Raw genomic sequence first — 12,639 nt, forward strand, 5'->3', positions numbered from 1 at the left:
TTTTTTAAGTTTAACAGTATTGAATAATTGAAAGTTTTATACTTTAACTTTCACTAAATAAAGTATTTGTTGGAGAATAATAATATATAGTATTAATTATAAATAAGTAACAGTAATTATATATTTATGAAATAATTAATATGATTTAATATTAATATAAAATGATTATATCCTAGTTAATAATTAAACTTATTAAAATACTTACTAATTTTCATTAATTAATTAACATTTTGAACTAATAATTATCATCATTAGTATTAGTAATAATTAATTATAATTATTGCTAATAATATAATTATATTAATTAATATAATATTATTAATTATAATTAATTATAATAATAATATAATTAAATATTTTATATAAATGTATGAATTATAATTTCTGATAATAATTATAATATAAATAATTAACATTAAATATTTATTTTCAAAATAGTTAATATTAGTTAATATAAATATGAAATGATTATTTCTGAATTATTAATTATCATTATGAAAATATTGATTGATTATCATTTTGAATTAATAATGAACAATATTGTTAGTAATAAATTATCAGTAGTTACGTATTAGCAATAATTATTATAAGAAATTATTTTTTTGAATTAATAATGAGAAATATTGTCACTAATTAATTATTATCAGCAATTAAGTAATAACAGTAATTGTTATAAGAAATTATTCGGTAATTAATTATTATAATTGAGCAATTATTATTATTATTAATTAATAGTTGAAATTAATTAATTAGAAGTAGTTAATAGTAATTAATTAGTAATTAACAATAATATTATTAGTAATTAATAGCTTTACTTAATTAATTAGTAGTTAACAACAATTATTAGTAATCAATAGCTGGAATTAATTAATTAGTTTTGTAGTTAACAGTAATTAATAATTAATAGCACAATTCCCTTTTTTTAGGAAATGATTGAAAGTGGGAGCTTCTCACTTCTCACAACTCTACATGATGGTGGGCTTTACTCTGCATGTTAGTGGGTTCTTTTCTTGAAACATTAATCAAAATTTGATACATGTCAAGTGGGCTAAGTTCTTGAATTACCACTAATCAAAATCTTTGGAATGACAAGTGTTTGAATAGTGGAGAGCCACATGTCTGACTGGGGGAGGCTTTTGGCCTGTAATCATTCATTTAATATATGTATAGTACAAATAAATACAAAAAGAAAGGTTTTGCACTTTAGATATTTGTATTTGTATTCCTTCCAAATCGAGCCTTAGTACAAATACAAATATATATATATATATATAATATAAGATTTTGCACTCTATATATTTGTATTTGTACTCCTAAACTGAGTCTTACGGTTTGAGAAATTTTCAGACCATATCAAACCGTTTTTATATTGAAACTAAACCATGTTAAATCATTTTATTTCAATTGGATGTGTTTTCTGATTCGATTTGGGCCATTTTATGATTTTATTGGGCTTAATCCACCCTTCCAAAGTTTTTTTTTTTTTTCTAATTTTAATGTGCATGTATATGTCAGAGAGAGAAGGTTAAAAGTTAAAACTTTTGTTTTACTATTTTAATATAAAATAAAAAAATATTATATGTAAAATTTTATATAGATAAAATAAACACCCTTAATAATTGGCAAGGTTCTCTGCCCGCATCCTATCCACAGTGAATTGCAGCCCCATATTTTACATTTGAAAATGGCAATGTCTGAATGCAATTCACGGCAGATAGACTGCTGTAGAAAGTAATAGATAGGAAATCGGGTTTAACTGAATGAGGCTAATAATGTGTTGTGATCAGCAAATTTGAATTCTTGGGTCCTTCTATTTTAAAAAATCCAAAGCCAGGGCCAAAGTTATTGAATTATAGAATCAGTTTGGAAGGAGTACAAATACAAATATATATATATATATATATATATATATATATATATATATATATATATATATATATATATATATATATATATAGTGCAAAATTGTAAATATATACAAAATAATACAAAATATAAAATTTTACACTCTACATATTTGCATTTGTACTCCTTCCAAACTGAGCTATAATAAAAATCCTTGATTCTCTATTGCAAACCAACACACATGTCATATTAAGATAAACTGTGATTCTCTGTACAATCGCTACAGAACTGTTTATTTCAAAGGATGGCACCATGGCTCACAGGGATCTGACATTTTAAAGAGTACTAAATTTATTAAGAAATAAGGTACACCTTGACATTTTCTTTAAGCGGACGTTAAGAAACTTCTAAACCACTGGGTATTAAGAAATTTTTGAACCACTTCACAGAGTCTTTGGGATATCTCTTGAGCTTGTTCTTGTAGTCCACAAAATAGAGGCCAAACCTAGATGAGTAGCCTGCTGTCCATTCCCAATTATCCAATAGCGACCATACAAAATACCCTTTCACATTACACCTATCTTCCCTGCATTATTCAGGAGTTATGTGAGTTTATTCAATATTTTTATATTTTTCCTACATTCATCTCTACCTATTTATTATTTATACAGAATCATGTATGAAAGGAGAAAGTGCTGTAAGTCTAATTGCCAAATTTTAATAATTTCAATTACATCGGGCTAGAGTTAGGGTTCAGTTTATTCTAAACAAATTCCTAACCCAACCTGACCCAAGTTGCACCCTTAAAGGAGAGAGGAACAATTTGGCTGTCCACATTCCACAGCCTGGAGATCATGTGAAATCACTCCCTATATCTCCTATAAGCAAAATTTTTCCACGTCCCTACCCACTAGTCATTTGTAGTGTGTATTGAGAACATCTCCTTATGAATGACAAGGGAGATATTTCCAATGCATGGCTATAGTGTTTTGAGAAAAATTTGTGTGTAGGAGATCTAAGTTATTAGAGTTCTTATAACATGCCACAGAGAGAGATTGACAGCACAGAATTTTGAGTGATTACCAAATTTTTTCTCAAACCCCCCTTACCAATAGGATTTGGTAAGCCCAATGATCGGTAAGTATTTGCTCGGGTAAATGCACTTACCAGGTAAAGTGTTTTCTGTGAAAGAGTTATTTGGGTAAGTGCGTGTTTACCCATGTTCTTTTATTTCTCATGTAAATAAGGCAATGACCATTTTAGCCTTAAAAATTCATTATTATAAGGGGTATTTTTTCATATTCAAGTGTTGGCAACTTTCCCCTAAGGTGGGAAAATTATTTACCCACATAGGAGATGGGAGTAAGTGATACCCAGGAAAATAAACTTTCCATGATCCCCACATAAATCTGAAAAAAGAACATGAGATTCTTGGTCAATGGGATTTTAATATTCTTTGAGTAAATTTGCTGAAACCTCCCCCTGAAATTTTTTACCAATGCTGAAATCTCTCCTGAAGTTTAGTATTTGTAATCACCTCTCTTGAGTTTTTTGATATAATTGCAAGTATACGCCCTCTGTTAGAATCCTCTAACAGGAGGCACAAAAATATCCAAAATACCCATACAATTATTATTGAGGCTAGTTTCTACAGAATAACATTACAAACTTTATTAAAAAAAAAGTAGAGAATTTAAAGTCCAACTTTACCTTTGAGTGATTGATATGAAGGGAAAACTTGAAAGACAAATCAATAAAGGAGATTGGAAGGCTTTGGGTTAGCAATTCATATGAAGAAAGAATTTGAAAAAAAAAAACATTTTGATCAAAAGTAACTTTACGGGTATTTTGGATATTTTGATGCCTATTTTTAGAAGATTCTAACAAAGGGAGTCTACATCCAACTTGTTGTCTTTTGGCATGGGACAAAATTTCCTTTTTGGACATGGGTAAGTGATACCCATCCTAGGCTAAATAACTTTTCCACCTAGAAGGAAAGTTGCCAGCACTTGGATGGGACAAAATCATCCCTTTTAATCATAACTTTTTAAGGCTAAAATGGCCATTATCCTATTAAGCTAAGAAATACAAAAATATGGATAAATGTACTTACCTAGGTAATTGTTTTCCACTTACCTGGATAAATACATTTACAAGAGTAAATAGCTTTCTGAAAAGCGAACCAAGCCTAAACTCTAAACTCCATGAGAGAGGCCCGCCACTGGCCAGGTTGGTTTAGGTGTGATTATGGTTTAACCTGGTCCTTAGTTGGTTGGAACTATTTTCTGCCATAATTAAGTAGTTGATTACATACTTAATAGAAGCCAATAAGTTTGTGAGGTAGTCATTGTGGTATTTGATCCTTTTTTGGTCCATGAGCGCTTTTTTGATGGAGATTAAGGGATTATTTGCATCGTCCATCCCTACAAAACCAAAAATAAAGAAAGAAATAAATTATAAATTAAAATAGAAAAAAATGCCATTGTCTCGATGTATTTAGTTAAGACAAGATTATTACCATTTTCAGTGATAATGACAGTAGGGTTTCTATACTTCAGCTTGATGTAGTTCATCAATTTTCTGATTCCCTCTGGCACAATGTACAACCATATAGAAGATGCCTGCCTTCACCAAATAACTAATTAGAAATCTATGTGTACAGCGCTCTGCTAATTAACAATTAATACTTGTTTGGTTTACCCGGTCTCCTATTGCTTTCCCATGCTTCCATGCTGGAAAGGAGAAAAGAACAATATTAGTCAATATCTAAACTTGGCAGAAATAAAAAAAAAAGGCTATAGGTTTGTTTTGTTTTCAGAGCAATTTCATTTACACTGGTGCCGAAGTATGGAATCACAAATTTTGATTTATTTTTGCTTTGGCTTTTGTCTTATTTTGTTTGTTTGGATTTAAAATGAAACCTGCAGCAAAGTAGAGTAAAGTAAGAACATACGAAGTGTAATAACACCAGGATCTGCCAAGGTGTCGTTGAGTAGAAGACCGATTATATCAGTACTATTGTCTTTGGCGTAATACGTGGTGTAGTGATTTATGCCCACAAAGTCCAATGACCCTTTAACTAATGTAGCTTCAGCTCTTGAAAATGTTGGCAATCGGCGTCCAACTCTACTCCTCATCGAGCTTGGATATTTCCCGAAAAACAGTGGTTCCAAAAACCTGAGTAACAATTACTTGTAAAGCTCAGCTTAATAATTGACTATTTTCATACCTCACACGTCTTTTATAGCCGAAAAAAAAATCAATGTTTTAAAACTCTAATTGACCTGGACGGCCTAAAGGGATGCAAACGTGCAACTTTCCCGTGTCAGGGTTGAGATTTTGTCAAAATGTTAATGGCCCAATTCGAACCCCAAGCATAAAACAGTATAAATTATTAGCTAGGGCCAACCTGACTTGCACCCTGGCTCTGGCTCTGTTTTACCTGTAAATTGGTCAGATAATCAGTTTCATTTTACTCCAAAACATAATTGACTCAGATGGTGGAACTGCTAAACGGCTGTTTGGCATCGTTGTTGTTTCTTGGAGCAATGGTGTTATATCCTGAATGGTCCAACAGATCACCCAAAAACTAGACATCAAAGTGGTTTGGTCTCTGGATTGGTTTTTAGAGCCTTGTATAAATTACCAGCCAGACTGAAAATCTTGAGCTCTCTGTGCTGCTTCAAAGTCCTTGTTAGAGTCTGTCATCGGTTCGAACCATATAACATTGAGTGTTATCCCCACTGAACCATGTTGTTTTCGCTGTAAATATACAAGAAACGAAGTAAGTATCCACGAGAACTAATCTGTGTGTGTGAGTGAATGAATGTGACAAGCTTGGGCCAGTGGGCAATGGCCCATAGGTTCTTATAAATCAGGGCCAAGGGCCCAATTCCATTTGGGGCATAGTGATTTACCTTGTATTTCTTGCGGTAGATGTCAAACGCGGTTGCATGAGAAAGGAGAACATGGTGGCCAATAATGTAAGGCTCGGTTGCTGAGTTGCCGGCTCGACAGAAGAGCCGAAGAAAAATGGAGCACCGCCCCGGTGCCTGGATACCCATATCATAGCCTTGGATTGCAAATGTGTGAGGCTCGTTGAAAGTAATCCAGTGCTTCACTCGGTCCCCGAACTTCTGAAAGCATGTCTCTGCGTATACCGCAAAATCCTTTCTATTTTTTTTTTTTCATTTAGATCGATATGAGCGAAGATATTTGAGCGATTTCATTTGCCAAAAAAAAAAAAAATGGAAGATCAATTAAGAATACTTACATGATTTGGGGGTCGAGCCACCCCTTATATTTGTCAGCCAAGGCTTGAGGAAGGTCCCAGTGATAAAGGGTTACATATGGTTCAATTCCTGCAATATGCAATCCCACATGTCTTTGCGCTTTAGATACCAGAACTGGTTGCATTTCCTATTCAATTTGGGTGTGTACCGTGTACGTACCATTTGCTAGCAAGGCGTTGATGAGATTATTATAATGGTCGACTCCGGCCTGGTTTACTTCCCCACTCCCGTCTATTCACAAGACCAAACAACACACACCAAAAAATAAATAATTACCATTTAGATATATACAATGTCAAAAATTTTAATTAATACGATATGCTCGTATCGGAAACTGTTCAAAACTTTAAATAAGGAGTGTTTCGGATTTTAATTATTTTCAAGGGGTATGCATATTTAAATCCGACCTCCTGATGCAATTAAAAAAAAAAAACTTAAAATAACAAAATTATGAAAATAGCAAAACAACCGATACACCTGTTCGTGCATATCGGGTCTATATATTTATACTTATAAGGTTTTTTCTTCCTTTCTTTTTCTTTTTTATTCCTTAAATGAGAAGTTGGATTTATCTGATAAGTTAACTCACTTGGGAAGATCCGAGACCAAGCGATGGAAAAGCGGTAGGCATCCATTCCCATATCTTTCATAAGCTGTATATCCTCCTATACCCAGATTTCAGATGGCATGCATACATGTAGTATGTTATTACTTGTTACATTATCAATCAATATTATTATAATTGTTGATAGCAGTTTGAAGAGGTTAAAAGGAGACTCACATTATAGCGATGGTACTGATCAACTGCAACATCTGCATTGCTAAAATCAGCTATGTTACCTGCACAAACCATGGTGAGACAGTCTAAAGTCAAAACCATCAAATTGTGAGATGCATGGTTTTCGAACCACCATTGATCCGGATGGTTGGTTTTCACCCTAAACCGAACCGCTATTTTGTTCATAATTGTTGAATTGGTAAATGATTCATTCATTCGGGCAGTGGTTAAACCATCAATCAGTTTGACCTGAATAACAGTTTTGGACTGTTTTTATTTTAATTATATATATATTTACTTATTTTTTAAATTTTCATGTACTCATCCATCCATTCAGAGTCTTCAGACCGAGCGGTCAAGCTGCCGACCCAAAAACTCATGGCGGTTTCAACTCCAGGTTGGTTTTAAAACATTAGTGAAGTATATACAGTGCACAACAAAGTTGTGGCCTCCACCTCTACCATGCATCCCACACGGTTGATCTTAGAATTTAGAACTACCAAAAAGTTGACCTAACAAATGAGTCCAACCCGAAAAAAATAGGGTTAGGGTCTCATATTTAATCATCTGAATTTGAGAATGACCTGACCCAACCCAAAGAAAAAACTGGGTTGGATTGGATTGAGTTACGGGTCAATCTGTTGATCTGATTGTCAAGTTTAATTGGGACTGTTTATGTATTTTAAAAATTTCCACTCTTTAATCTTTATTATTTAGTTTTTACTCTTTGAATTGTTGAATGCTCTTTTTTTTTATTTAATTTTATGTTTGGAATTTTAAGGTTTTTTTATTTTTTTAATTTTAGCATTTTTCATATATTTTTTTCTTCATTTTTTTTAAATTCTAATTATTTTTAAGGATCATCCGAATTGATCCATGGGTCAATCCTAACCCTTAGAATTATCGTCTAGCATTTGCTGAATCAACCTGAAATCAACCCCTAGTATATTGATCCAACCCAAACCTGATCCACCCAACCCAATTGACAGTAGTTGATTTGGTATTTTATCGTTACTACATAGTAAAATATATGTAAGACCCACGTGAGATTCACGCGATATTCCATACCAACAGCAGATCTACTCAAGTGATCAGATTAATTATTTTACTTGGCAAAAAAGAATTACCGAATTTATGGGCAAAAGTGTCCCACACGGTTTTTCCCTTGTCATCCTCCTTCACGGCTCCTTCGAACTGAATATATCGAAACAAAAGCAAAAGTAAATACATGAAGGTATAATTGTATGAACCATATATGCCCTCAAAATTCAAAAACAGACCGAGGAAATCAGGATTCATGAACCAAGAAGATTCACAGTTAGCTGAACGTTTTAGACATGGACCATACCGTACATAGTTTACATACAACCATTTTTACTCATTGAGTTATGGATTAAACACTCTGACCGTCCGATTTGATCACCTTACTCGTTCAAATAGAAAATGGAAAACCATAGATCAACATTTCTAAGAATGGATAACCGTGGGCTGTGAGTTACGAGTTGAGAATAAAAAAGGATGAATCATAACCAACCGTTGGAAGTTGAGAGTTGGTCTGTCCACGGAAGCAACCCGGAAAAATCAAATGGGTTGGTGGGTGGATGGGTGGAACCCAATCTTCAAAGAATAAAAATTCCTACCAAAGAAGACGATTTTAAACCGTTGGTTGACCTCTAAAAAGAAAGCGTCTTGGACTCGTGGTCTGGTTAAATGGGCATGGGGCCCCATGATTTGCCATTTATATTATATATAATCTTTCGACGATTGAAATCCGAAAAAACCGAATCTCCAAAGGAAAGAAAATTTCAAAACCGACGAAATGAATGGGCCTCGTAACAAATAACTGAATTAGTCAACTAACAATCAGACTGAAATTCGTGTTTCAGCCCAGCCGTAGGGTTGAGAAAAAACCCGAAAAATCGAACCGACTGGAAACCGATCAAAAAATTGGTTAACTGAACTGGTCGGTTCAGTTTCAATTCGGTGTTAAAAAAAAAAAAAACTGAAGATATCAGTTTGGTTTCGATTAATCAATATAAAAAATCGATGGTTAACCGAACCGATCAGTATACATATATTTATATACATTTATGTATATTATATATATTTATAATATATTATTTATTATTTATCATTTAAAATATAATATTTTATATATATTTTTATAATATATTGTAAAAACTAAAAAACCGAAAAGCTGACAAACCGAACCGATCAACCGACCGAATTTAATTCGGTTCTGATTACCAGTTTTCCAAAAACCAATAGTACCAATTCAATTCCAAAAAATGCCCCACGGGTTTGGTTAATCGAACCTTGAGCACCCCTACCCAGCTGATCTCCTGAATGGACCCGTCTAATGGTAGTTAGTTAGTTAGTTACAATTCCTTAGATGAACACCGATTAAGCACAAGAAAACAACTCTGTGGTTTATTTATTTTTCGGCAATTCAAATCCTTTATTTTGAAATCCAAATGTGGTTTATTGATCTTCATTTCTAGACCTATTCACGACCAAAGTTTCGTCTCCTTATAAATAAAAAATGACCAGGCTTGAATCTAAGTCCAGCAATTTATATAAAGCCCAAAGCCCAAAGCAACCACACAGAAATTTTATATTATATCAAATTGATATAATTAAAAATATATTATATAATGTTTTGTATATTATAATATATATTACTTTTTTTATTATATACAATATTATTGGACCGAACTTATTTTAAAAAGCCTGAACCCAAGCCCATGGGCTTAAAACTTTGTCTAAGCCTGATTTAGAATGGGCCAAGCCAGGCCAGGTCAGCCCATTGAACTACCCAATCCATGAATTGGTCTATTCATTTCCAAAAATAAACTAATAGAATAAATGAGACGTAAAATATAGTTCACAAATAGAGAGTCTTCTTTTTGTGATTGTGTGTGTTTCATCTGGTTGACAAACACAGCCAGTGTTTCTATAAGGATTACTACTTCCAAGCAAACTATGGTTCTAGATCCAGCAAAATCCCTATTTTTTGAACAATATAAAAGATAACTTTTTGAATACAACCATATTATTCGAAAATAAAAAAAGGCTAACGTGCCGAAATGGAGACCAAATCAGCCTCCTACAAGATTGTCATCCATAACGTCCCACAACACATCTCTGCCGTGTATTGGGAACATCTTCCGATGATAATCCCAAAAACGGTGATATCATCACTGGGAGATGTTTCTAATACACGACAAGAATGTACTGTAGAAAATTGTGGGGAGCAATCTTGTGGGGGGCTGATTTTAACTTGGCTAAACGAGTCTGTCTTGGGTCACGTTCCATGTTGCATAAAATGCAATATATATTTTATACACATGAAAAAAAAATATAATAATATATACTTATTATTTGTTAATATATTATACATTATTGTTCGTAGATATTAAATAAATAATTATACACAAAATTGAATGGTGGTCGGTGAATTGTTCTATAAATATGAGTGACACAGAAAAGCGGGTAATGTATCACCAACAGAAGTAAAGAGTAAAGAGTAGTTCATAATGCAGCCAAAAGGTCCACAATCATTAACACAGCCAAGCCAAGAGGTACACAATCATACATAGTAGAATGCCTATAATGGTTCAAAACTTTATTTCCATTAAAAGAAAGGTGGTATGATTTGTTAAAGGCTCAAACACAATTTTTTTTTTTTTTTGAACAACGAAAAGAACACTAGAATCCTATTCGAAATCCAAGAATTTGAGATGATTCAACTAATTATTTTTACCTGTTTTCGTTTTTCCATATACTGCTGCTCTGTAGTTTTTTCGTTTTCTTTTATATGGCCTTTCAAGTTCTATATAAATAATTGGCTGGAGTTGGAAACTTATAATCCAGTTCTCTCAGACCCCAAACATGGCGAATTTTTGGGTGCAGATGGAATAGGTTTCTGAATATAACAATCAAACCACAGATTAATTAAGATTAAAAGAAAAAGAAAAGCTACGGAGTTAAGTGATGAATTCGACTAAAATTCTTTGAAGGCGTTCAAAAACTAGAAATGTTTTAGATCATCCAATGAAATGCAAAACAAAAGATACGCATGGCCGATAACAGATCGATATATAACAAAACCGACCTGGTATGGGTTTTTCTACCTTTCCCTATCTTTTTCTTCAAACCAAATGTCACTGAAGTAAAACCGACCTGGTAAGCTGAAGAAGCAGTGCCAAACACGAAACCTTTTGGAAAACTTGCTCTGTTAATCTGGGTAATCTGTGAACAACCGCTCTCAATCTTTAAACCCAGGAGAAGGAAGGCAAAAACAATGCCTTCTCTCAACGAGAAACCCATATCTTCTCAGAGAGAGAGAGAGGGAGGGATAGAAGGGTCCTCCTCGATCGTGAGAATATGGTATTGCGGCTGGTATGATGTGGATTTATAGAATGCGGAACCGAAGGTGAATTATCATGATATTAGCGCTGGTGAGTAATGATTGATGGAAGTGAATAATCATGAAAGGCGGCTCCTCCTTTCATGATTGTGCTTAGTAGATAACATGATAACATGCTACTTTTGCGATGACATCAGAGGGTGTGACGTGGGCATTCTCAAAGAGTTGATAGTAAACTTGGACCCTGCCCTTAAAAGCTCGTGGGAATAGGGGTTTAGAATCCGAATGGACTATTTTAACTTCAACTGTTTTATTGGATGGAATAGGAATTCTATTCCCATTTTTGCTGGAGTGGTATTCGAATGGTCATTCTCTGTCATTTTTTTTGTGAATAAAATTCTATTCCTACTGATTTTAATTCCTATTCCCATTTTTGTCTGAACCAAACAGATTATGGAATGGACCATTCCAATTCTGATTTCAAAGGATTTTGATTTTGATTTTGATTTTGACTATGAACCAAACGGACCCTAAGACTCCTTAACCTTGTGTTATTTTAAATTGAGGATAAATTACAGACTGCCACCCTGTACTTAGGGGTGGTAACACTTACCCCCTCCCCCAACTCCTTTAAACTTTTTAGATTCCAGCATTTTACCCCCTTTATTGGCATTCTGTTAGTTATCTTTATGAAATATTCCTTTATTTTTTCTAAAATCTTAAACTACCCTTAGGCTATGTTTGGTTTGAAATAAAAAGTAGAAAAAGGAAGGAAGAGGTAAAGAAACCTTTACAAATCTTGTATAGATTTTCTTACCTTTCCCTTCCTTTCCTTACCTTTTCCATCAAACCAAATATAACCTTCTATTATTGTATGAAACTATTTTGCCCTTTTAACTTAATTTTCTCTAAAATCCTAGCATCCACATGTTTCCTTCATTTGTCTTAATAAAGTTGATCTTGAGAATGCCATGATAATTGTCAATTTATTAACACATGGAAGGCCATTTGTGCTTTGAAATAGTTATTTTCAACGCACATTTGTTCTTGTCATTCTAGAATGGGCAATTAATAGTTTTACTTTAATCACTAACCTTGTATGAGGATCAGGGGGTAAAGTGCTGGAATATTGAGGTTTGGGTAGGTCTTGGCTACAAAACAAAGTCTGGGGCCTCAAGTATTACAATTCTTTAAATAAAAGGTGGCTATACGTAATTTATCCTAAAATAAAATGTCATATTGATAATCCGATTTGTATTTAGTATTTATCATATTAAGGCTGTGTTTGGGAATGAAGCAGACAAGTGTGAATGCAAATACGTAGAGTGGAAAACAGTTCATATAAATTGTAAAAT

The 12,639-nt window shown here is 33.2% G+C and overlaps 1 protein-coding gene across 1 annotated transcript; it reads right to left on the reverse strand.

Moving 5' to 3' along the window:
* Positions 1-2,070: 2,070 nt before the first annotated feature.
* LOC148863281 (beta-glucosidase 40-like) lies at positions 2,071-11,303 on the reverse strand. The gene is made up of 13 exons (XM_088980017.1): positions 11,098-11,303; positions 8,043-8,109; positions 6,919-6,977; positions 6,727-6,802; positions 6,297-6,368; positions 6,119-6,206; positions 5,763-6,018; positions 5,492-5,607; positions 4,799-5,022; positions 4,546-4,577; positions 4,364-4,466; positions 4,160-4,268; positions 2,071-2,431 (listed from the first exon to the last, which is right to left on the reverse strand). The coding sequence occupies exons 1-13, from the start codon at positions 11,242-11,244 to the stop codon at positions 2,242-2,244; spliced, it is 1,539 nt and encodes a 512-aa protein (XP_088836143.1). The 5' UTR covers positions 11,245-11,303; the 3' UTR covers positions 2,071-2,241.
* Between the last annotated feature and the right edge of the window lie 1,336 nt (positions 11,304-12,639).

This window comes from Nelumbo lutea, chromosome 3, assembly GCF_056320005.1.
Source record: "Nelumbo lutea isolate HS-2025 chromosome 3, American lotus-T2T, whole genome shotgun sequence".
In the NCBI taxonomy this organism is placed as follows: domain Eukaryota; kingdom Viridiplantae; phylum Streptophyta; class Magnoliopsida; order Proteales; family Nelumbonaceae; genus Nelumbo; species Nelumbo lutea.